The sequence below is a fragment of the Emys orbicularis genome, chromosome 9 (assembly GCF_028017835.1).
Source record: "Emys orbicularis isolate rEmyOrb1 chromosome 9, rEmyOrb1.hap1, whole genome shotgun sequence".
In the NCBI taxonomy this organism is placed as follows: Eukaryota; Metazoa; Chordata; order Testudines; family Emydidae; genus Emys; species Emys orbicularis.
This window is the reverse complement of record NC_088691.1, coordinates 74202650-74228549: the sequence shown is the minus strand read 5'-3', so window position 1 is coordinate 74228549 and position 25900 is coordinate 74202650. Positions and strand designations below refer to the sequence as shown.

At 46.7% G+C, this 25900-nt stretch overlaps 1 protein-coding gene across 1 annotated transcript in view; it reads left to right on the top strand.

Moving 5' to 3' along the window:
* GK5 (glycerol kinase 5) overlaps positions 1 to 25900 on the top strand; it is a 94727-nt gene that overhangs the window by 39830 nt on the left and 28997 nt on the right. The window contains exons 6-11 of the mRNA XM_065411152.1: positions 2518 to 2593; positions 5286 to 5347; positions 5425 to 5498; positions 5850 to 5910; positions 12058 to 12184; positions 24711 to 24815. Coding sequence (XP_065267224.1) covers positions 2518 to 2593; positions 5286 to 5347; positions 5425 to 5498; positions 5850 to 5910; positions 12058 to 12184; positions 24711 to 24815 — 505 coding nt within the window. The remainder of the gene's footprint in view (positions 1 to 2517; positions 2594 to 5285; positions 5348 to 5424; positions 5499 to 5849; positions 5911 to 12057; positions 12185 to 24710; positions 24816 to 25900) is intronic.

Here is a 25900-nt window from a genome sequence, read left to right as displayed (position 1 = left end):
GTATTTGAACAGAACTTAACAAGGGGAAAGAACATTCATATCCATTTTATCTACATACACTGTCCTGTGAAAGCCACAGTTGTTGTATATGTGAAGCTATGGTTGTCCTTAATGTTCCCCCTGGATGGAGTGGTAGGGGTAGGGATGTGGCCTCTGAAGCCAAGTGGAATGCTGAAGGTAGTTGTAGTGAAGTGCTGTAATGGAGTTCTCCATGGACTGCAAAGGGAAGTGAGCCTGGGATTGTTGAACCTATATGTTCCCAAAAGTCTGCAGCATCTCTGTTTGCTGCTAGAGAGCCCCATTACGTCCTGGTACATCCCCCTCTCCTTTTTCTGCCTGGAATCCTGGACCTTTTTCCTGTCCACTCTTTCCTTTTCAAGGCTGTCTACAGTGTTCACCCTCCAGGTGATGCTCATGGTCTGATGCAGCATTGGCTTACAGGATCTCATTGAACATGTCATCCTGAGTCCTCCTCTTCCTCTTCCTTATCTGGCCTAGGCTTTCTGTGAGTGTGGAGGGGGAACCATTCAAAGCCGAAACGGCAGCAGCTGCAGATAAAACACCGAGGTATAGTCAGTATAGCCACATCAGAAACCAAAAGTTAAGATTCAGAACTCCCTTCCCTTGCTCCCCTACAGTTTTAAACAAGACATACTTATTGTCTTCTGCTTCCAAGTGCTTGTGCACGGCCCCGCTCTCGGCACCAGTCATGGTGAGTATGACTCACATGGGGTGAGGAAAATGAGGAGGGACTTGCTCAGTTGCATGAAACTACGAGTACAGGGCAATGGCACTGAATACTGACACCATTTTCCACAAGCGGTGGTGATTTTAGCAGATATTTCACTCCGGTCCTGAGGGTGACAAAGGCAGAGAGAACACAGCTGCTAATGATGTCCTGAAGCCATCAGGGGCCCATATGCTGCCACCCAGTGTGCTGCAATGGTACCTGCTGAAGTTATCGCTGACTGGCATGGGAACACATTCTATTGCAAGGAAGAAATAAGGCTGCCATCCCTAGAAACCTTCGGCAGAGGATTGCAGAGGAGTACCTCCATGAAAATTTCATTGAGCTCTTTCAGGAGGATTCAAGGGACATCTCTGATGTGCATAAACAAACTGCTCCACATGGCCTAACTCTATAGCAGAATTAAAAGCAAATAACAATGCTACCTCTTTTATTCGTACTGCTACCTCTTCTTGTATGAGTAAATTAATGAAAAGCCAATAGCTATGTCCTGTTAAGTTTGGGGCGAAATCACTATAAGGGGAAATATATTTACACAATTACCCGAGGATCCTTCTCATGCATCAGGCTCGACTGCCGGGCCTGACTAGACTGTGGTGGAGTCTCAAACAGCTCCTGGCTTTCAGCATAGCTGAAGTCCCCCAGCACCCTGCCTCCCAGTCGCATGTCCCCCATCCTCCTCCTTTTTCCTCCTCTACCACCTCTTCATCCTCGCTGTTCATGGCAGGGGCTTGTGACCTGGGCTCCTTAGAGATATCCATGGTGGTCTGCTAGGTGGTAGCGAGGTCTCTGCCAAGTATGGCATGCAGCTCTTTGTAAAAGTGGCAGGTCTGCGGCTCTGAACTGGATTGACTGTTGGCCTCCTTGGGCTTCTGGTGTGCCTAATGAAGTTCCTATGCTTTCACTCAGCAATGCTGCTGATCCCGGTCATACTCCTCCTCCAGCATCCCCCGTGCAGTCTATTTGCAGATGTTCACATTTATACAGCTGGTCCGTAGCTGTTCTTGTACAGCTTATTCTCCGCACAGGCCCAGGAGATGCAATATCTCCTGTCTACACCAAGCTGGAGTGTATTTGGAGCATGTAGCTGGTGGTCAGTTGGTAAGTTGCACACAACAATGGGGCATTGCTAGGTATGCTTGTCAAGCTGGACAATCAGGAAAAGGCATTTCAAAAATTCTTGGGGCTTTGAAAAGCAAGGGGGCCTTCTGGTCTCTGTGACCCCTGGGCTGTGGAATTCACAGTTGTGACCAGAGTGGTCAGTGTCAAGCATTGTGGGACAGCTGCTGGAAGACTGTTCGGGTCGATGTAAGTAACACAGTGTCTACACTAGCATTGCGTCGACCTTAGTACATCGACCATGGCTAAATGCCACTCGGGGAGGTAGTGTTACTATGTTACTCTAACAGGATACTTATGTTGCTGGGAGACAAATTTAAGTGTACATGCGCACACAACTAGGTTGATGCAAGGCAGCTTATGTTAACCTAACTTTGTAGTGTAGACCAGGCAGCCGGGGGATAGGGGTTGGTCTGCTGTGCTGGAGAGGAGAAATGGTACTGTGAAGTGCCTGGCACTAGAGCTTCCTGTGATTAATACCCCTTTCCCAGAGGAAATATTGTCAATTAGAGAATTATTTTCTGGGGACATGCATATTATTGTCCCCCAATTAAATATTTGGAAACAGGGAAGGGGGAGAGAGAGACAAAATGTATCCCTTTCTTTACATCCACACTGAACACACTTTTGTTTTGTTTTTTTGTTTTCAGGTACAACAAGCAGCCAATGAAAATAACTGCTGCTTTGGAACAGTTGACACGTGGCTGTTATATAAACTCACCAAAGGTGAGTTTGCAAGCTCTGGTTAAACAAAACATATTTCAAATCTGAGCAGATGTTGAATGCATTCCCCTAATATTATTCCCAAGAGCCCAACTGCCACATTAGGTGTGACGGATTGGGGCTACATATGAATACTGAATGTTGGTCTGGTTATTGGGATATTTGCTGTATGAATATATTGGTTTAACTCAGTATGGGGCTGTCCCCCCCCAAAAAAAAAAAAAAGAAAAGAGGGGCTCAAGGGAGCCACCTCTCAGCAAACACGTGAGTTGTTAAGGTACATTGCCAAAACTATTAGCTTTGATGGGAGGAAAAGCCCCATGAAAAGAAAGGAACAAAATGGTAACCAGAGTTTAAAATAGGATACCCTCTCAAGAAAAGGATACGGTAGTTGTTTGGGGGATCCAGTCAGAGACACAGGGTTGAACAGGCAGTTTTTGAAGATATTAGGCTTGCCTAGGTTACCATCAGAAAATAGTAAGACTTCAGGTAAGATAGACATGCTTGTAGACTGTTTTATTTAAAAATACATTTAATCTGAAAGCTTTGTTCCTATTGCGCATGTAAACAATACTTTTGTTTTAAGAAGGCAGTCTGATCACAGTATACCAGTGGTCACAGACTCCATAAGGGAAGAACCGCAGGTGCCTGAGCTCAGTCAGACCTGCAGGGTAAGAATGGTGGATACGCAGGCCACTGTAGCCCAGGGTCAAGTCCAAGAATAGGAGAATTGCAAAAGTCCATCCCAGGATAGGAGGTTTGACACGTCAGGGGATGCAGAGAGACCACAAAGGGGAGGGAGGTGCAGCTAGCCTGTCACAACCCACGAGCCTTGAATCCAGGTCCACAGAAGCCACCAGACTTCAACTCTCCACTTGACAGTCTGCTGACAACTGCTGACCAGGACCCATGAATCCCAGCTCCAGTTTGAAGCTCTGCCTCTGATGTATTATTGGTGAAGTCCCAAAGCAGCCAGTTGGCCTGCTGGCCCTACTTAAGACAGGAACAGGAAGCCGTCTGAACAACTGGGATCTATCCTGCTCTGTACTGTGTGCCTTCTGCTTCCTGCTCCTGCTCCACTGGCTTGACTTCCTGGTATCCTGACTTGTCTTGGCTCATGACCTCTGACATGTGGTTCTGCTCTCCAGTTTGTCTCCTGCCTTTGACTCAGCCTGACTTTGGTTACCGACCTGTGGTTCTCATCTCCAATTTGTCTTCTGCTTCTGATGCTGACTCTCAACTCTTGACTTGAGAGGGGGGAGGGATAGCTCAGTGGTTTGAGCATTGGCCTGCTAAACCCAGGGTTGTGAGTTCAATCCTTGAGGGGGCCACTTGGGGATCTGGGGCAAAATCAGTACTTGGTCCTGCTAGTGAAGGCAGGGGGCTGGACTCGATGACCTTTCAAGGTCCCTTCCAGTTCTAGGAGATGGAGTATCTCCATTAATAATAATGACTGTGGACTCCAGCTGTGATCACTAGGTCTGGCTGTCCATGACCTAGCCTTGACATAGCCCTGTAATCATGACATATGGTAATAGATGGAATATCTAGGATTGGGCGTTTGGTCCAAAAATACCTGGTCAATTGACTGATCAAATATTGTCAGAAATGGTCAAATATTTTAAAGCACCAATTTATTAGAACAGTAACAAAAAAGAGTAAGACTTTATAGTCCCCAGTAGGCATAGTCTTAGATTGTTACAAAAAACAAGTTAATTAACTCAGCTATTTTAACTCAGAAAAATGTAAAACGCGATGAAATGAAGTTCTGAAAAATGAAAGAATAATAATTACTTATTTTAATAATGTTAAGTTAGCATTTAAGTGTAAACATTAAGACTGAACAGTTACAAAAGAGAAAAACAAAATTAAAGAAACACATAGCCATTAAAAATATTTTTTAAACGAACTTATGTTAATATGACAGCAGGCAAACTCTCCAAGCAGCTTAATGGTTGTGCATCTAGTCTCTTTGTTTTGGGGGAGGAGGTTTAATGACCATGTACCTTCTTCTCTCACTGCTTCCTGAGTTAATTTCAGTAGGTTTGTCTAGTCAGTTTAGGTTGGAAGCTCTTCAGGGTAGGGACCGTGTATTTTAACTTGTTTAATGTGATTTGTAAACTGCCATGTACATTGATGGCTTGGTATACAATTATATATATATAAAATATGTTTGAGCTTCTTGATTGTCTGGAATCTTCTAGATCAACTTTCAGTTAATTCATCTTTTTCCCAACTGGTGACATTAACATGTAGTAAAGTGAGTGATCAAGACATTTAGATAGGCTTGCTAACAGATGAAACACCACGATGCAGTCAAAAAGGTAGGCTACTATGTGCGTCAGGGTATTGTTGCTAGAATATTTGATAATATATGACTTTTGTTAGATAATAGGCAGTCAATTGACATAATTTGATCCGTCAGTTGACTGGCTTGCCAAGCCTAGGAATGCGTCATTCCATTTCTGGGCAACTGCATGCAGAAAAAATAAGGCCATTATCAGGACACTTCAGAAGGTTGAGATAGAATCCCTCCCTTTACAGCATGGTGGAATTAAAATGTCTTTGGGTGTGCAGACTAGTGAATTTGGGCTGAATAGAGGCCATCAAACTCTTTATAGTACATATATTTGCTTCAAATAACTCTCTCTGAATATTTAGGCATTTAAAACTTTATTTGTTCCTTTGTTGCTAGGTTCTGTGTATGCTACAGATTATTCAAATGCCAGTTCAACAGGGGTTTTTGAGCCCTTTCAGGTATGAATCTATTAACATAATCTTGTAGATTGTTCTTTGAGACTGGTTAACTTTTTTAATTCTCTCTATTATTTCAGATGTGTTGGAGTTCTGTTTTGAGCAAATTATTTTCAATACCGATGTCTATATATCCTCCAGTAGAGGACACAAAGTACGTATGCAGGCAGAATCTTAAACAAAAATGTAACATCTAATAATTAAATTAATTATTGTTGAAAAAAGATCACAAAAATCTCTGCAGACATTTAAAAAGTAATATGTTAAGTGAAGCCAAAAATAATTTAAATTGTAAATATTTGTAGTTGCACATATTTGTCTGATTCGTAGATCCAAATTGGTATTTTATACTAGAAAAAGGTAAAACAACTTCATGATTTCTGTAAATAAAAAAAAATGAGTAACATTGAATGATGTGTATGTTGAGGACTTATTTTAAATTTTATTTTTTTAATTTCTCAAAATTGTCAATTCAGTGCACTGACTTTTTTAACATTTATTTAAGTCACAGCTTTGGTTCAGTTGATGCTGAAATATTTGGGGTGCCTATTCCAATAGTGGCTTTGGTGAGTGAAAATCTTTAATGATTTTTTATTGTACTTGAGTGAGTAGCGTTATTTTATGTAAATATACTCTTGTCTGTCTGACTTTATAATTGTTAGTTTATCGTTGTTTGTGTCCTGTGTTTTCTGAGATTCCATGACTGCAGAATTGGTTGTTAAATTTTGCTCCAAAATCTTTGCTTTCATTTAGAACAAAGGAAAAGTTTCTAACCCTTACGGTTGTGAAGCAAGCCATGCAGAGAGGGAACGTAACCTTGTTGTTAAGCATTGAACTAGGACTTACAAGATCACGGTGGTATTCTAGGCCAATTATTTAGGGCCTTATCCTGCAATGGGTTCTACCCAGCATAACTCCATTGGGATTCCACATGGGTGCAAAAGGGTCTGTGCTAATGGATTCCCTTGCAGCATTTGGGGCTTTAATTTCTCTGTGCCTTAGTTCCCCATACATAAAGTACGGATAATACTTTACTACCTCCATAGGGCTGATGAAATCCATTACTGTTTGTGAGATAACAAACACTGTAGAAAACCTATACATAAATAAAATATGAGCTGAATGTAAAAATGACATCCAACAACTGCTCCATTCATCTCAATGGAATGTAAACGCTGAAGCCAGTTTAAATGTCAGCTTTTATAACTATTTCACTGATTAGCTGGAGATTTCCTTCTAAAAATAATTTGCTTATCCGTCATTGTTGGAGACGGTTGTGGATATAATCGGAGCAATAAGGGTGGTAGCTGGGTGGGGTCAGAGGTTGGGGTCAGAGAAATAGGAATTAAAGACCCCAAAGCTTCAACTGTGTCCCTACCCACAAAGGGGAACACAAACCACCACCTCTACCTTCCAGGATTCTGAAAGCCCCTACTATCCCGTTTGCCGGGTGCCAAAACATCGAACCTTCCCTTGAATGCTTCTACAACCCGTTTGTTATTAATGTTGTGTATTTAAAAAAAGAAGAAAAAAATGGAGTGGCATATTGAAAATTGGGGACTGTATAAAATAAATTCAAGAGCATTGAGATTTTGATTGAATTTAATATTAAAATGACTTAGGATATAATGTACTGATGGCGTTATTCATCTTCACATTTAATTTATTTTAAAACCACCATTTTTGAACTTTTACTTGAAGTTGTTGCAGAATTTTCAGTTTGCTAAATGATTTAGGTCCAGTAGGCTGCTTAGTAAGTGGAACGTTGGTTCTGGTGGAATCATCTTGTATATAATTTCGATTTAAATGAGAAAACTGAAGTATGAGATAGGGTATGTCTACACTACGAAATTAGGTCGATTTTATATGTCGATTTTTAGAAATCGATTTTATACAGTCGATTGCATATGTCCACACTAAGCGCATTAAGTCAGTGGAGTGCGTCCTCACTACCGTGGCTAGCATCGACTTACGGAGTGGTGCACTGTGGGTAGCTATCCCACGATTCCCGCAGTCTCTGCCGCCCATTGGAATTCTGGGTTAAGCTCCCAATGCCTGATGGGGCAAAAACATTGTCGCAGGTGGTTTTGGATACATGTCATTAGTCGCGCCCCCCTCCGTGAAAGAAACGTCAGACAATCATTTCGCGCCTTTTCCCCTTGCAGAGGCCATACCACGGCAAGCATGGAACCAGCTCAGCTCAGCTCACTGTCACCGCTGCTGTTGTGTCCTTGGTGCTGCTGTCAGCAGACAGTGCAGTAGGACTGCTAACAGTCATCATCCACCACTTCCGCTGTAACTCTGCTCTCGTGCTCTTGTAAATGAGCTCAGTCTCAATAGCAAATTTCTACAAGTTGTCAGAAATCTGCGCGGTGCTAACCATCGTCATCCACCGCTTCCGCTGCAACTCTGCTCTCCTGCAGACGCCATACCACGGCAAGCATGGAGCCCGCTCGGCTCAGCTCACCGTCACCGCTGCTGCTGTGTCCTTGGTGCTGCTGTCAGCAGACGGTGCAGTAGGACTGCTAACCGTCGTCATCCACCACTTCCGCTGTAACTCTGCTCTCGTGCTCTTGTAAATGAGCTCAGTCTCAATAGCAAATTTCTACAAGTTGTCAGAAATCTGCGCGGTGCTAACCATCGTCATCCACCGCTTCCGCTGCAACACTGCTCTCCTGCAGATGCCATACCACGGCAAGCATGGAGTCCGCTCCTCACCGTCACCGCTGCTATTGTGAGCATTGTAAACACCTTGCGCATTATCCTGGAGTATATGCAGAACCAGGCTAAGAGACGCCAGCACAAAGAGGATTTTGATAAGGACATGGACACAGGCGTTCCTGAAAGCACGGGCTGTGGCAATTGGGACATCATGGTGGCACTGGGGCTGGTTGATACAGTGGAATGCTGATTCTGGGCCGGGCAAACAAGCACAGACTAGTGGGACCGCATAGTGTTGCAGGTATGGGATGATTCACAGTGGCTGCGAAACTTTGGCATGCGTAAGGCCACTTTCCTGGAACTCTGTGAGTTGCTTTCCCCCATCCTGAAGCGCAGGAATACCAAGATGAGAGCTGCCCTGACAGTTGAGAAGTGAGTGGCGATAGCCCTGTGGAAGCTTGCAACACCTGACTGCTACTGGTCAGCCGGGAATCAATTTGGAGTGAGTAAATCTACTGTGGCGTCAGCTGTGATCCAAGTAGCCAATGCAATGTTGACGTTCTGTTATCAAGAGTAGTGACTCTGGGAAATGTGCAGGTCATAGTGGATGGCTTTGCTGCAATGGGGTTCCCTAACTGTGGTGGGGCGATAGAGGGAGCTCAGAGCCCGCCCCTCAGAGGGTCAGGCGGTGACCCGGAAGTATAAAGGCTCGCCCTCAGAGCTCAGTAAGGCCCGAGCCGCCGGAGAGGCCAGATGCCTCCAGCCTAGCTCGTGACTGGGAAAACTCTGCCGCTCAAGGCAGCCGCCAGGACTGGCCAGGCCTGCCCTGTGCCCGCTACCCGGAGGAGTTGCCGGGCCTGCCCTGCGCTCACTATCCAGAAGAACATATGGTGCTGGACCCCCCAGAGGACAACACCCTGACCCAGGTACTACCCTTGGGGGAGTCTGGAAGTAGCCCAGGGGCAGCCGACCCTAGTCTGGCTGCAACACTGCCAGAGCCCATGTCAGTGTGTTGCGGGCAGGATCCCCACTGACTATGCAGCGGGTCTTCTGCCGCTGCTAGGGCCCTAGGCTGGGACGCAGTGGAGTGGGAGGGCCTGCGTCCCCCCTGCCACCCAACTGGTGGGTGGCAGTCTCCCCCTCTCCCAGGTCTGAGGCGGCTTGGGCCTATTGCTATTGTTTGTACTGCTACTGCTCAGCCCTGCTTGAGGGCCTGAGCTCCTAACTCAGCATTGTTGCCCCGCCCTGACCTAGGGCCTGGGCTTACTATTAATTTGTACTGTTGTTGCTCAGCCCTGACTGCGGGCCTGAGCCCTGACCCATTGTTCCCCGCCCTGACCCAGGGCCTGGGCTCCCTACTGTTCATACTGTTGTTGCTCAGCCCTGCCTGAGGGCCTGAGCTCTGACTCTGCATTGTCCCGCCCTGATCTAGGGCCTGGGCGTGACACTATTTGTACTGTTGTTGCTCAGCCCTGCCTGAGGGTCTGAGCCCGTGACTCATTATTGCCCGCCCTGACCCGGGCCTGGGCTTACCTTGTTTATTTCAGTTACCGCAAGGGCTGCCGAGGAAGACCCCTGCGGACAGACTAATTCCCCGAACAATAACTGTATGTAGTGAGCTGGTGTGGCTCCCCGTCACCCCGGAGAGGGTCAAGCCCCGGTTAACCCTTGTACAGGGATGATCCCTTTTAGCCAAGTGCAAACAGCCCAGCATGAATGGGGTCCTTTTACTGTTCCCTTACAAAAATTCCCCTATTTCAACCAGGTGACCATGAACACTATTGCTTTTAAACCCTGTACTGTAGTTACAAATGTGCACTCACCAGAGGTGCCCTCTCCGGATTCAGGGTCGGGGATCCTGCCTTGGGAGGGTATTGGCTCCAGGGTGATGAAAAGTTCCTGGCTGCCGGGGAGAACGGATTCACCGCTTGCCTGCTGCGCATTCTTCTCCTCCTCCTCCTCTTTCTCATCCACAAAATCCTCCTCTGTTTTCCGTGAGATTCCCCCCTTGCAGGTGTCCATGGACAGTTGTGGGATAGTGGTACGGTCTCCCCCTAGAATGGCATGCAGCTAGTTCATAGAAGCGACATGTGTGGGGCTCTGACTCGGAGCGACTGTTTGCCTCCTTTGTCTTTTGATAGGCTTGCCTGAGCTCCTTAACTTTCACGCGGCACTGCTGTGTGTCCCTGGTGTAGCTTCTGTCCAACATGCTCTCTGAGATTTTGGCAAATATATTTGCATTTCTTCTTTTGGATCGGAGCTCTGCCTGCACAGATTCTTCTCCTCATACAGCAGTCAGATCCAGTGTCTCCCTTTCGGTCCATGCTGGAGCTCGTTTGCAATTCTGGGACTGTATGGCCACCTGTGCTGCTGAGCTCACCACGCTGACCAAACAGGAAATGAAATTCAAAAGTTCCCAGGGCTTTTCCTGTGTACCTGGCTAGTGCATCGGAGTTCCAAGTGCTGTCCAGAGCGGTCACAATGGAGCACTCTGGGATAGCTCCCGGAGGCCAATACCATTGATTTGCGTCCGCACTACCCCAAATTCGACCCAGCAAGGTCGATTTTAGCGCTACTCCCCTTGCCGGGGAGGAGTACAGAAGTCGGTTGTAAGAGCCCTTTAGGTCGACGGAACGGAGTTGGTTGTGTGGACACAGTCCTTTATAAATCGACCTAACGCAGCTAAATTTGACCTAACCCCGTAGTGTAGACCAGGCCATAGAAAAAAATGGAGGCAGGAAGCAGTATTTCAAAAACTAGAGTGGTTGGTGTGGCATAAAATAATTGCAAGTTGCCTAGACTAGCCTGGAATTCAGAGATTTCTCCACTGTATTAAAAATGTATATTCAAAAAGCTTTGTAACCAAACCTAGCAATCCTCATGCTGTGGGTCTAATTTTCCCAGCAGGGGGAGATTGCTTGGAAGAGGATAAGTTGTTGTTTATAATTTATGTAGGATAAAGGATAATTATTTAGATATGCTGTGTATAACAGGGAGCCTTGCCCATTAGTAGGGCCCTACCAAATTCACGGCCATGAAAAATGCATTATGGACCATGAAATCTGGTCTCCCCCTGTGAAATCTGGTCTTTTGTGTGCTTTTACCCTATACTATACAGATTTCACAGGGGAGACCAGCGTTTCTCAAATTGGGGTTTCATGGCCCGACAGGAAAATACAGTCGGGTTGCAAGGTTATTTTAGGGTGGTCGCGTTATTGCCATCCTTAAGTCTATGCTGCCTTCAGAGCTGGGTGGCTGGAGAGCAGCAGCTGTTGGCTGGGCACCCAGCTCTGAAAGCAGTATCCCAGCAGCAGCAGCGCAGAAGTAAGGGTGGCAATACCACACCATCCCACCCTTACTTCTGTGCTCTCCAGCTGCCCAGCTCTGAAGGCAGTGCCGCCACCAGCAGCAGCACAGAAGTAAGGGTAGCAGTACTGCAACCCACCCCGCACACAATAACCTTGCGATTCTGCCCCTCCCCCCAACTCCTTTTTGGGTCAGGAGGACCCCTACAATTACAACACTGTGACATTTCAGATTTAAATAGCTGAAATAATGTAATTTACTATTTCTTAAATCCTGTGCCCATGAAATTGACCAAAATGGACCACGAATTTGATAGGGCCCTACCCATTAGCTTCTCAGAAACAGTTTAGAACTAGCTTATTCTTTATACCAGTTCCTAACAGATATAGATGATAACCAATATTCTATGTAAGTACACACTTACCCAGCGATGTGTACCAGCCATTGTCTGAGTATTACCTTATTCTGCTAGTAGTACTACTGAAATCAACAGTGTGAGCAAAAATGGCAGAATCTGGTTCATTATGATTAACATAAACAGAAGAAGAGACTTGAAAATCAAAAACAAAAAGGCCATGGATAAAAATTTTTGTATTCTATTATTTGTTTCAGAAAGGGAAATGTGCATTCTAAAGTATGAATATGGTTATTCTAAAGTGTGAAATATATGTATCGGGAGATGAGGGAAATCTTGTGCTTCAAAAATTATCTGCTGTTAGTAATTTGTATGTTTGTTTGCACTGTAGGTAGCTGACCAGCAGGCAGCCATGTTTGGAGAATGCTGCTTTCATGCAGGAGATGTTAAACTTACCATGGGAACGGGTATCTTTTGGGATGTTAACACTGGGAACCATATTCATACACCTAGTGCAGGTAAGTTTTGTCATTTAAAAATGTTTTATGGTTTTTGACCTGTTTTTTAAAAGTGACTGCAAAAGAGATAAAAGTAGGTTTTGTGTCTGTTTTTTGCTGCTTTTGTATGTATAAATAAGGCGTTTTCTTCTTCGAGTAGTGTCCCTACGGGTGCTCCACTCTAGGTGTCCTTGTGCCCCCTGCACCTTCAGTTGGAGATTTCTCATAGCAGTGTCTGTTCAGCCCACACATGCATGTTACTTAGGGTATGTCTACACTACAAGAGTAGTTCGATTTCACTTAAATCGAATATGTGGAATCGATATTACAAAGTCGAACGTGTGTGTCCACACTAAGGACAGTAATTCGACTTTGTGAGACTTTGTGAGTCCACACTAACGGGGCAAGCGTCGACATTGGAAGCGGTGCACTGTGGGCAGCTATCCCACAGTTCCCGCAGTCCCCGCTGCCCATTGGAATTCTGGGTCGAGCCCCAAATGCCTTCTGGGTAAAAAAATGTGTCGAGGGTGCTTTTGGGTACCTGTCGTCATCCGTCCGTCACTCCCGCCCTCCCTCCCTCCCTGAAAGCGCCGGCGGGAAATCAGTTCGCGCACTTTTCTGATCAGTGACAGCGCGGACGCCACAGCAGTGCGAGCATGGATCCCGCTGCGACCATCGCTGCAGTTGTGGCCGTTCTCAACGCCTCGCAGCTTCTCATCCACCTTTACCAGAGGCAGATGCAGAGAAATCAGGAGAGGAGGCTACGGCACCACCGTGAGGGCCTGAAGTCGGAGAGTAGCTCAGAGCTCTCAGAAACCACGAGACCCTGCGCCCAGGACATCACGGTGGCAATGGGTCTTGTGGATATTGTGGAACGGCGATTCTGGGCCCTGGAAACAAGCACGGACTGGTGGGACCGCATAGTGCTGCAGGTCTGGGATGAATCCCAGTGGCTGCGAAACTTTCGCATGCGGAAGGGGACTTTCCTCGAACTTTGTGAGTTGCTGTCCCCTGCCCTGAAGCGCCAGGACACCCGGATGCGAGCAGCCCTGACTGTCCAGAAGCGAGTGGCCATAGCCCTCTGGAAGCTTGCAACGCCAGACAGCTACCGGTCAGTCGCGAACCACTTTGGTGTGGGCAAGTCTACCGTGGGGGTTGTTGTCATGCAAGTAGCCAAGGCAATCGTCAAGGTACTGCTATCAAAGGTAGTGACCCTGGGAAACGTGGAGCTCATCATAGATGGCTTTGCCGCGATGGGATTCCCAAACTGCGGTGGGGCTATAGATGGGACCCACATCCCTATCCTGGGACCGGACCACCAGGCCAGCCAATACATTAACAGAAAGGGCTACTTTTCAATGGTGCTGCAAGCACTGGTGGACCACAGGGGACGTTTTACAAACATCAACGTCGGATGGCCGGGCAAGGTTCATGACGCTCGCGTGTTCAGGAACTCTGGTCTGTTTAGACGGCTGCAGGAAGGTCTTTACTTCCCGGAGCACAAAATAAGTCTTGGGGATGTGGAGATGCCTACAGTGATCCTCGGGGACCCTGCATACCCGCTAATGCCCTGGCTCATGAAGCCCTATACTGGCGCCCTGGACTCAGAAAAAGAACTTTTCAACTACCGTTTGAGCAAGTGCAGAATGGTGGTGGAGTGTGCCTTTGGCCGTCTCAAGGGGAGATGGAGAAGCTTACTCACTCGCTGTGATCTCAGCGAAACCAATATCCCCATTGTGATAGCTGCTTGCTGTGTGCTCCACAATCTGTGTGAGAGCAAGGGGGAGACCTTTATGGCGGGGTGGGAGGTTGAGGCAAATAGCCTGGCTGCTGATTACGCCCAGCCAGACAGCCGGGCGATTAGAAGATCCCAGCGGGACGCGCTGTGCATCAGGGAGGCTTTGAAAGCTAGGTTCCTGACTGAGCAGGGTATCCAGTGACTGTTTAGTTTGTGGACACAGATGCTGAACCTGCCCCCGTTTCTTTACCCAGTTACTATTGACTATCCTTCCAAGTTACATACCCCCTTCACCACCTTCCCAACAAATAAAATCTGTTCCGTTTTGTTAATGAACAACGTTTTCTTTATTACTGTTTTCGCGGGAATGTTTTAAACCAGGGACGCAGACTGTGGCGGGGGGCGGGTTTAGTGTTCTGATGCAAATGATGCTTCTACACTCCGGGAATGACAGGCTCCGCAGTGGTGGATTGGTTGTTTCAACGGAGCCTGCCAGCAGTCCTGGGCGGGACTGCGTGTATGTGTCGGCCAAGTGACTTTCTGGCAGGGGGCGGAGGGTTACAGACCCCCTGCTGCGTGTCTCTGTGATCCAGGATAAGGACCGCGGCATAAGATCTCTAACTGCCCTCCCCCGCCACAAAGTCACAGATGAACCCCCCCGCCCCCCAGAACATGAAAACCACCTCCCAGACTGACCAGGGTAACTGGTGACTGCACTGTGTATGTGTCCTGATGCTGGACCTGCCCCCGCCTCTGTAGCCTGCTAAAGGTGACTGTCCTGTCCAATTACCAACCCCCTTCCCCCCCTTCAGACAGAATCTCCTCTAAAAGAAAATCTTGGAAACAGTACTTAACAGAAACAAATATTTTATTATGAACCGCACATGAAAAGGGGTGGGGGGAAACTTGGACGGGGGCTTGTGTGAGATGGGTAGGAAAGGACTTTTCAAACTTTGGGGAACGAGAGCCTTCTAGTGCTACAGCAGTCTGCAGGGGTTGACTGAAAGTTTTAACGGCCCTTGCCGCCCCTCCTTCTTTGGACTTTGGGTGAGGGGGGTGTGGGACTTTGTGGCGGGGGAGGGCGGTTAGAGATAGACTGCAGCGGGGCTCTGTCCTCCTGCCTCCGGTCTTGCAGAACATCCACAAGGCGCCGGAGCGTGTCCGTTTGCTCCCTCATTAGTCCAAGCAGGGTTTGAGTAGCCTGCTGGTCTTCCTGACGCCACCTCTCCTCCCGTTCCATGACTGCTCGGTACATTTCTGACAAGTTCTCCCTCCACTGTGTCTGCTGGGCTGCCTGGGCTCGTGAGCAGTCCATTAGTTCATAGAACATGTCGTCACGCGTCTTCTTCTTCCTCCTCCTAATCTGCGCTAGCCTCTGGGAGTGTGATGCCAGGCTGGGTTGGGAGACAGTCGCAGATGTGTCTGTGGGAATGGGAAAAAGGGACTGAATTCCTGAGACAGATAAATGAAGCTGTGAACAAAGAACATAGTCTTTCTCTGTGAACAACACCATGCACTGCACCTTTCACATGCGCACTCAGGACAAGGTCGAATTTTCGGCCCTCGCCTTCAGTGCCTGGGGTCTTGCAGTTGCGATCCGAGAAGCGGGGCAGGACACCTCAAATTTTGTAGCAGGAAAACATGGTAAGCCGTAGACTTGTGGCAGCTTAAAACTTTAATAGTAGCACTGGGCTCCTTTCGCATTGAAAGCAATGCCACTCTCTGCTGGCAGCAATCAGGGAAGCATGAGCTCTGCCCCTGTCCCACCACCTCGCGGCTGTCCCAGGGAAAGATCCCTGTATGCTGCCCCTCTGCCGCCTCCACCGCGTGGCTGTAAAGCAGTCCCAATACTAACATTCCCCTCCCTAATTCAAAGCAGGGCGTCATGTGCGACATCACGCTGATGAGGATCTCGGAGAGCGACGGGACGGATGCTTCGGGAGAGCATGCAGAAACCAGGGCCGTATGCCGCCATGCTCTGCCGTGCTATGATCCCAGACTACTTGATAGAGTCATGGCGTGGGAACGTGTCGTACCACGGTGGACCTAACAAGATCGCCCTGCCAAGGAACCTGATGCACAGGCTTGAGCAGTACCTCCAGGAGAGCTATGCTGAGCTCTCCCATGAGGACTTTGTGTCAATTCCCGGACATATAGACCGTATTTTGGTGTAGCTGTAGTGGAAGGGACTACAGAGTGGAGCGTCCTGTGGTTGCCTAATCATGAAAATCCGGACATTATTTGATTTTTTTTTTACATAGTTGGGACTAAATAGTTGCCTAAGGCAAAGAAATCATGAACACCCAATTGTTGATATTATTAATATTCCTGTTGTGTTATAAATAAAAGTTTATATGTTTAAATGAGTGAATGAAAACCCCATTGCTAACAATATAAATATTACAGTTCTGTTAAAAATAAATGTTTAGATGTTGAAAGCACTTACTGCTTGATCCTTCCCCTGATTCGGTGTCCGGGGTAACGGATGGGGACGGTTGGTAGGGGATCTCGGTAAGGGTGATGAAGAGCTCCTGGCTGTCGGGGAAATCAGCGGTGCAAGCGCTGTCGACTGCCTCGTCCTCCTCATCTCCTTCCTCATCTTCCCCGTCCGCTAACATTTCCGACGAGGAACCGGCCGTGGACAATATCCCATCCTCAGAGTCCACGGTCAGTGGTGGGGTAGTGGTGGCGGCTGCACCTAGGATGGAATGCAGTGCCTCGTAGAAACGGGATGTGTGGGGCTGGGATCCGGAGCGTCCGTTTGCCTCTTTGATTTTTTGGTAGCCTTGTCTCAGCTCCTTGATTTTCACGCGGCACTGCGTTGCATCCCGGCTGTATCCTCTCTCTGCCATGGCTTTAGAGATCTTCTCGTAGATCTTTGCATTCCTTCTTTTGGAGCGCAGCTCTGAAAGCACGGACTCATCGCCCCACACAGCGATGAGATCCAAGACTTCCCGATCAGTCCATGCTGGGGCCCTCTTTCTATTAGATTGCACGGCCATCTCTGCTGGAGAGCTCTGCATCGTTGCCAGTGCTGCTGAGCTCGCCACGCTGTCCAAACAGGAAATGAGATTCAAACTGCCCAGACAGGAAAAGGAATTCAAATTTTCCCGGGGCTTTTCCTGTGTGGCTGGTCAGAGCATCCGAGCTCGAACTGCTGTCCAGAGCGTCAACAGAGTGGTGCACTGTGGGATAGCTCCCGGAGCTATTACCGTCGATTTCCATCCACACCTAGCCTAATTCGATATTGCCATTTCGAATTTAGCGCTACTCCTCTCGTTTTGGAGGAGTACAGAAGTCGAATTTAAGAGAGCTCTATGTCGAACTAAATAGCTTCGTGGTGTGGACGGGTGCAGGGTTAATTCGATGTAACGGCGCTAAATTCGACATAAACTCCTAGTGTAGACCAGGCCTTTGAGGAGCAGGAGGCCAGGGCTGATCAGGTTTCTCCAATTGCAAACATCTCTTCATCCCCAGATGAAATTGTCATGCCACATACACCATCCCTAGCTGATAATTTTAAGCAGTTTTAGGATCTCATCAAGAAGGTTGAAGATTCTTTACAGATCCCCCTTGTGGAGATTAAAGAACTGCATGATAAGCTGCTCAATATTCTCCAGACAGACTCCTTTGCCCACATTGCCCTGTCAGTCAACAAGGCACTCCTGGATCCTGAAAAGGTCATCTGGCATACTCTGGCCTGAATTCCTCCCACGTGCAGGAGGGCAGACAAAAAATATGATGATCTTTCTAAGGAGTCAGAATTTTTATTTTCTCACCCATCTCCTAACTCCTTGGAGGTTGAGGGGGTTAATAAACATGGAAAGCAGCACCACGCTAAATCTGTGACTTCTTATAAAAATCATAAGCATCTCAACCTCCTTGGTAGAAAATCTTATTCTTTAATTACTTTCCAGTTTAGAATCTCCAACTACCTCAGGCCTTAATGACGAAGTACAAATTATATCAAGCTGAACTCCTTTAGTGAACATCTGCCGACAACACAGAGAGCAGTTCCAGGCAATTATTGCAGAAGGCCAACTCCTCGCCAGGACATCTCTCTAGCTTCTTTCGATGCTGCTGATACTGCCACTCATTCGATTTCTACGGCAGTAGGTGTAAGGAGAGCTTCAGCTCTCAGGATTCCCAAAGGAGGTCCAGAGTAGGATAGAAGACCTCCCTTTTGATGGCACTAAGTTGTTTGCTGACAACACAGATGAATCTCTGCATACATTTAAAAGATTCCGGGGGCTATTTTACAATCTCTGGGAATTTACAAACCAGCCCAGAAGAAAGAATTCAGTAGGTCCCAGACAGCGCAGAGATCCCATCCCACCCAGTTCCAGAGCTCATAGAGGCTGTATGAACCTCATCCCAAGAGGCAGAAGTTCCAGAGGAGGAAACCACCCTCCTCCCAGCCTTCAGCTTCACAACCTGCCACATCAAAGCATCAATTTTGATAGGATGGTGGAGGTCCTGAGCTGCCATCCCCTTTTTTACCAGCTGCAATGTTTCACCTGCCTTTCTCCCTACGGCATCTGCTTTTACCACTTCCGTAGGCTTGGAAGTTGATTGCTATGGACAAGTGGGTTTTGGAGATCATTTCCACAGCGTATTGCATCCACTTCAATTCTCTTCCACTCACCAATCCCCTTCTCCATCTCTCTTCATGGACCCCTCCCATGAGAATCTGCTATGACAGGAAATAGACTCTCTTCTACACCTGGATGCTATAGAACCAGTTTCCACACAGCACAGATGGAAAGGGTTTTATTCTAGGTATTATCTGATTTCAAAAAAGCAGCAGTTGGAGACCCATCCTAGATTTAAGACTACTCAACCCCTTTGTGAATGCACAAAAATTCAAAATGGTGATGCTTGTAATGATAATCCCATCTCTGGACCAAGGGGGTTGGTTCTCGGTCCTCGACCCTTCAAGACGTGTATTTCCACATTGCGATCCACGCATCTTACAAACTTTAGAGTAGTCCAGGACCATTTTCAGTACAGGGTGCTCCCTTTTGGCCTATCATCTGCCCCTGACTGTCTTTTCAAGGTCATGTCGATAGTAGCTATGTACCATCACAGGAATGGAATTCTAGTGTTCCCTTTCCTAGATGATTGGTGTCTGAAAGGACACTTGTTGGAAGTGACTTTTCAGGCGACATACGAGGCCTTGGAGCTCTTCCTTAAGCTGGGCTTTCAACCGAATATTCAGAAGTCCACCTTGAGTCTTGTGCAAAAGCTGGAATTCATAGGGGCTTATCTCAGCTCACTAGTAGTGAGCACCTTCCTCCCAATGCACAGGTTTATGTCCCTATCCAGTCTAGTCAATACGATTCAATTTAGTCCTCAAACCCCGGTCAGGAACTGTCTTCAGCTATATGGCAACTGGCACTTTTATTATAGATCATGTACGACTGCGCATGCAGTGCCTTCAGGGGTGACTCAGTACAGTTTATTCACCAGGCAGTTTAAACATGCTGCTTTCCATACCCATTTCTGTAAAGGAATCTCTCAATTGGTGGAAGATGTGTGCTGGCGTCCCCTTCATCCGCCCTCCCACAATGGTTGTCATAACGATATATGCTTCCCTGTTGGGATGGGAAGCTCATCTAGACACCCACATAGCTCAGGGCAGGTGGAGGCCTCGAGAAACCACTCTTCACATCAACCTCCTGGAACTCAGAGCAGTCAGATAAGCCTGTTTCCAATTTCTGCCACTAATCAGAGGCAAACACAAAGATCATGATGGACAGCATGCCATACATGTTTTATATAAACCAGCAAGGAGAAGCAAGATCACCCTTCCTCTGTGCCAAGGCTATAAACTTTGGAATTGGAGTATATGCAATCAGTTTGTCATCACGGCAACTTACCATCCAGGGGTTCAGAATGTGATCATGGACATACTCAGCGGACACTTGTCTCGAGATCATGAGTGGGCGATAGATTCCGCCATACTTCACCACATATTCTGACAATGGAGCACTCCTCAGACCTTTTGGTGATAAATAGGAAATGCACCTACTTTTGCCCCAGAGCAGGGCTGTGTCACTGCTCCTTGGGGTTGCCTTTGACTTCCAGTGGTTACTGGGTCTTATCTAGGCATTCCCCCCAATTCCTCTGATATTCAAAGTTCTACTCAAAATAAAAAAGGACAGGGCCAGAGTTATTCTGATTGTTCCGACATGGCCCAGACAAACATGGTTTCCTTACCTGATGCAGCTGACTGTGTTCTCACTGATCATTCTCCATCGCTCTCCATCTCCTCTCCCAGGAGAGTGGGAAGATCCTTCACCCCAGTCTCAGAATCCTTCACCTCAAAGTATGGCTGGTCAATGGTTCACGGGCATGGAAATGGCCTGTTGGTAGCAAGTAAAAAGAGCAGAAAACAGTCTACACACTGCACTTACTTACAAAAATGCACAAGATTTGCCTGCTGGTGTGAGCTTTGCATCAGCAAGCTCATCGCTGCCAGACATACTGGACTACGTTCTAGAACTAAAGAGCTTGGGGTTTTCGCTGAGTTCCATTAGAGTTCAACAGGCAGCCACCACAATCTTACATTCTCCAATAGAATGTTACAGTAGAACCTCAGGAACGGAGGTTGTCCGTAACTCTGAATAAAACACAGCTCTGGCTCCAGCAGTTCACGTTCTGGGTCAGGTTCCAGAGGCAGCTAGGCAGCTTCCTTGCAGGCAGCTTCTTTTAGGGCAAGTTTGTTTCCGCCCCCGACTGGGGGGGAGGGTGTGCAGCATGGTGTGTGTGTGTGTGTGTGAGAGAGAGAGAGAGAGAGAGAAAACAGCACCTCCCCTCTCTGGCCGGGAGAGGCGGGATGTAAACAGCACCCAGGGCTTACAGGAACTCAGCACAGACCCCAATGCTGCTCCTGCTCCAGCTGCCTTGGGCTGGCAGTGGGGCTCACAGCTTTGCCTGCAAATCTCAGTGTCTTCAACTCCTAGCTGTAAGTGGGTACCCCACGCGTGGGGGTGGGGGTAGGGGTAGGGATATGGTTGGGGTAGGGACAGGCAGCCCACATGTGCCTACCTTTAAGATGCAATACAGGCACACTACAGTATTTGCCTTTTTTTTGGTCTCTGATGCTGCCTGATTGGGTACTTTCGGTTTCACATGGTGTCCGGTTGACCGGTCGGTCCGTAACTCTGGTGTTTGTATCTTTGAGGTTCTACGGTACTCTGTATTTGACCAACATTGGTGAGGTTCCTCAAAGGCCTAGGCAACTTTTTCTGCCTGTTAAACACCCTACTCCAGTTTGGGACCTCAATTTGGTTCTTAAATGCCTTACAAGACCACCTTTGAACCTATGGCTGCCTTCTCACTCCTCCATTTATTGATGAAAATGGCATTTCTGGTTGCCATCACATCGGCTCGGTGAAAGGGGGAAACAGAAGCTCTTATGGCAATACCTCCTATTCACAATATTTTTCAGAGGCAAGGTCATATTATGACTACACCCCAAGTTTTTGCCAAAAGTACCTTCTCATTTCCATATTAATCAGCCCATTCCCCTCCCCATCTTGCATCCTAAACCTCACTGGGATAAGGGAAAAGCGTTCCATTTGATTGATGTCAGGGGAGTCCTGGCCTTCTACTTGATAGGACTGAATCTTTCAGGAAGACTTCCAGATTTTGTCTCAATCACAGACAGAACAAAAGGAGATGCAATCTCTAATCTCAAAGCACCTGCTGACATACGAGCTCACTCTACGAGATTTATTTCTACCTCAACAGCATTTCTTAAGAACATTCCTATCACTGGAATATGTAAAGCCGCAACTTGTGCTTCTATGCATGCATTCGTTGAACACTATACAATAATTCATGATTCTGCTTCTGAGAATGTATTCGGTTCAGCTGTACTTTCTGCCATACTGAACTAGACTCCAAAGCCCCCTCCTCCTTCAAGGAGAGCTGCTTGATAGTCACCTAGAATGGACCATCCACAGGGACTCGAAGAAGAAGAAGAAATTGTTGCCCTGTGCAGTAACTGTATTCTACTACCAACCCTCCTTCCCCTCTGCTTTGGAGTTCCTTGTCATGGGGCTTCGCAGTAGAGAAGGAACTCAGGACAGTTATCCATCACGCACAATGCTATATAGCAATGGCATGGGGCATGAGGCTGAGTAACACGTGTGTGTGGTCTGAATGGACACTGCTATGAGACATCTCCGATCAAAAGCGCAAGGGGGCACAAGCACACTTAGAGTTGAGCACCCTTAGGGACACATCTCGAAGGACCACAGTTAGTTCATAGGGTGAGTAACCATTTCTTCAGTACAGAACATGTGAGGGGTTTTAATTAAAAAATCAGATCTTCTCTACCCTGGAATACACTCTGGACATCTGATGAGCTAGTAAATTTGACATCATTGATACTAAGGAAATGACATTTGAGGTAGGATTTTCAAAGGCATCTGAGGGAGCAAGGGCCTAACTTCCATTGAATTTTAGTTGAATTTCAATAGGAGTGTCATGGGCTGTTTACCTCACACATGCTGTGAAAGGGTTAATATGGGCCAGAGAGGCCAGTTAACCTTCCTGCTTGCACCTGAAGGGTGGGTCAAGACTAATTAGAAATAAAGTCCAGCTTGGGAAGAGGAGGGCTTGTTTCCATAAAACAATGAGTGAGCCCAGTTGGTGGAAGGAAACCCGGAGGAGAGGAGGTGGGGAATTCCCTCTCTCTGAGAAGCAGCCTGAAGGATAACTGAGAAGGAAAAGAGAAGAAGATGAAACAAGCTTCTCCAGGGATGAGTTGGTGGCCAAGTTGGAGCTTCCCTGAACACGGGGCCAGCCCCTGGATTGGGGAGTGGATTGAGGCACAGAAGGACAGTAGCCTAAAGCAGTGGAAGCATGCATGCTTTAAGGTGGCTGCCAACTGAGCCGAGCTGGGCTGCAGGTTTGCTTTTTGTATACATTACTTTAGGACTTTGGTAAAGTACTCTGGCACCAGAAAGGACAGGACTCTGTCTGATCAGTGGGCTAGGACACCGTTACGGCCAGAGTAGGCCAAAGGACAGTGGGGGGGAAACTAAGGCACAGCTACCAGAATGTGACATCTGGCCACAAGGGGTTGTGTTGAGTCTGCAACCAGCCACAGGCAGTTGTCACCTAACTTCCTCAGCTTCTTTGAAAATTCCAGATTAATTGTGATGGGATGTAATTTATAATCAAACTTTAAAGAAGAAAGCATAGTTATCGACTGGCATAGAGGGAGAGTGTGGAAAGTAAAGCTGGTCTGTTTATGCGTTCACTCCCATCTCCTAAAAAACAGTTCAAGTGGATGGAATGGAATATGGAGTGCAGATGTAGTAATAACTTCACAGAAATATTTTCAGGAACAATCTACATGACTAATGGTTTATTTTTATATATATATATATATATATAATATATTTTACAGTGTAGTTTGACAAAGTCACTGTTTGCAGTTTGTTGATTGCTTGAAGACCTTTAACATTTGAAACCATGTCTCTTGGAAAAGAAAAAATGAGTCTGTGTAATGGTTTGTGCATTATACTCTGCACAGTTTGTATAGCTATCAAATGAGAGGCATTTGTGTTGACATTACCAGTTTAAGTAATCAAGACTTGTTAATGTTTTTTCAAGGCTTTAAGCTTTTTCTGAAAAAAATGCTCAGGTTTATCTTCATTTATGTATGATTAGTTTCCAAATGTCACAACAGCTTTGAAGGCTTCATACTTTCATCAGGCAGCACTTGGAAACACATTATAGTTTCAAATGAACTGATGTAAACCCATGTCATATTTGCCCTTGTATTTCTGCATTTTCTTTGTTCTTTTTGAGCTGTTATTAGCACAACTGTGTCCTTTTCATAAAATGATCCATCTTTCCTGAATCACTCCTTAGCTAGAAATGAACTCCAACACAGACTGAATTATCATGTCATATGTGCATAAATACATGCTGTTTGTTTTATACACTTACACATATTTTAAAATGGGATTTGTATTGTTTTGTGTAAGGCAAATCACACAGTACAGTGCCACAGGTGGCTTGCGAGAGCCATTGTGGGCACAGGGAGGCCAAATTATGAAACTCTTTCTCTTACATAGAATCATATATTGAAAAATGAATTTTCAGGAATACTTTTTGTCACTATTTGAGTACCTTCAGCGAATGAGACTGTTTGTTTTTTTTCTCAGTTGGGACTGCTGTTTTATGTTTCAGTATCTCAGTATATTTCCCACTTGGAGGCTCAAGTGGATTCAGAATATTCAGATCCCTTTAGCCAAACCATTGTGTTAAAGTAACTTCTGTAATTAAAGAAAAGCATGCGTACATGTTAAATAGCTTTAACAGAGTATGTGTATATTTTAAATTGTAGAATTTAACAGCTTTAAGATGACTTATTGTTTCTAATAAGGATCTGAATTTTTTAAAATCCTAAACTGCTTCATGAAGCTCTCAAAATAACTATTTTTAGTAGTTATTTTTTATTCTTTAGTTCCTTTTTTTTGGTAATTAGATATAGTGATTCTAAATTGCTTATAGGTTGCATTGCATTTCTCCTTTATTAAAAATAAACTATTGTTCATTTCTGGTTTACTTTTGCCATGAATTTTTTGTGGAATATTTTCTTCTAAGGCCCCACAAAATGTTCAAGCTGTAGTACTGACATTTAAGTTGAATTTTGTAAAGGAAGTGAACAAAAGTTGCAACTACAATTTGAGGATTTTTTGTTAGTTGTGTTTTATTTAATCTCTCTGGAAGCAATTTGTGGACTTCACTACTTTTCTTTTGTGCATGCATGTGCAAAATTTTAAGGTCTGTATCCACTGATTGGTTGGAAGATTGGGAAAGAGGTGGTCTTCTTAGCTGAAGGCGACACATCAGACGCTGGCTCTACCATAAAATGGGCTAAAGAGTTAGGTAAGTGGCTTTTCAATTGTATAATGCTATAAAACAATTAGCCCTGTAAGATGCTTCTTTATAGGGTCCTCTAGCTGGCTCCTGTTCATAGTATTAAGCTTCCATTTGTTCTCCTTAATAGATAAGTAATCTAGTTTCTTCTTCGAGTGCTTGTTCACATCCATTCCACATTACGTGTGCGCGCGCCGTGTGCACGAGCGTCGGAAACTTTTCCCTTAGCGGAACTCGTCAGGCCGGCGGGGCCCCCGCCTGAGTGGCACCACTGTGCCGTGCATATATATCCCCGCTGGCCTGACCCCCTCCAGTTCCTTCTTACCGTCCATGGCGGCGTTGGAACAACCTCTTGCTCTTGTACAAGAAGCAATCCCTTAGCTTTAGAGTATTTAGCTGCTATCAATTCGTTAGCATTCCCTTGTTGTGGACACTTAATAGATTAGGTTCTTGGAGACTCCAGTACCCGCCCCGGGCCACGGGGCATGCCGCAGGCCCACAGGTTTAAGGCTTGCGCCACGTGCCGCAAGCCTATGCCGGTTAGTGACCCCCACGACTCCTGCCTACATTGCCTGGGGGAAGCACACCAAACAGAAAGGTGTAAGCTTTGCAAGGCGTTTAAGCCTAGAACAAAGAAAGAGAGAGACTTTCATTTGAAGCAGTTGTTGATGGAGGCCGCGCTGCAGCCATCGGGCCCAGAGCGCCCGACGCCGGCTCTAGCCTCCTCGGTGCAGAGGGCCCCGGAGTCGTCAAGAGACCCGGTGCTGGATAAGCACCGCAAGCCGTCGGCCTCAGAGCAAAGTAGGCCCCGGCACCGCTCATCCTCCCCGGTGCGGCCCAAGGCTAAACCAAAGGAAGGGCGCGGACGTTCCCCACAAAGGAGACCGGGACCGTTTAAGGGCCCGGGCACCGGGAAGAGCGTGATGGATGCTGTGCCGGCACCGGTGGCACCAGCACCACAAGTCACACTGAGTCCAGCCCTAAGGGAACTTAGTGAGGACGACGGGCTCGAGTGAGTAATAGATCAGCCCTCCATGCTTGACACCTTTGAGGCGGCGAAGGACCTCATCGGGTTGTCGGCGGTGAGCCCCCTC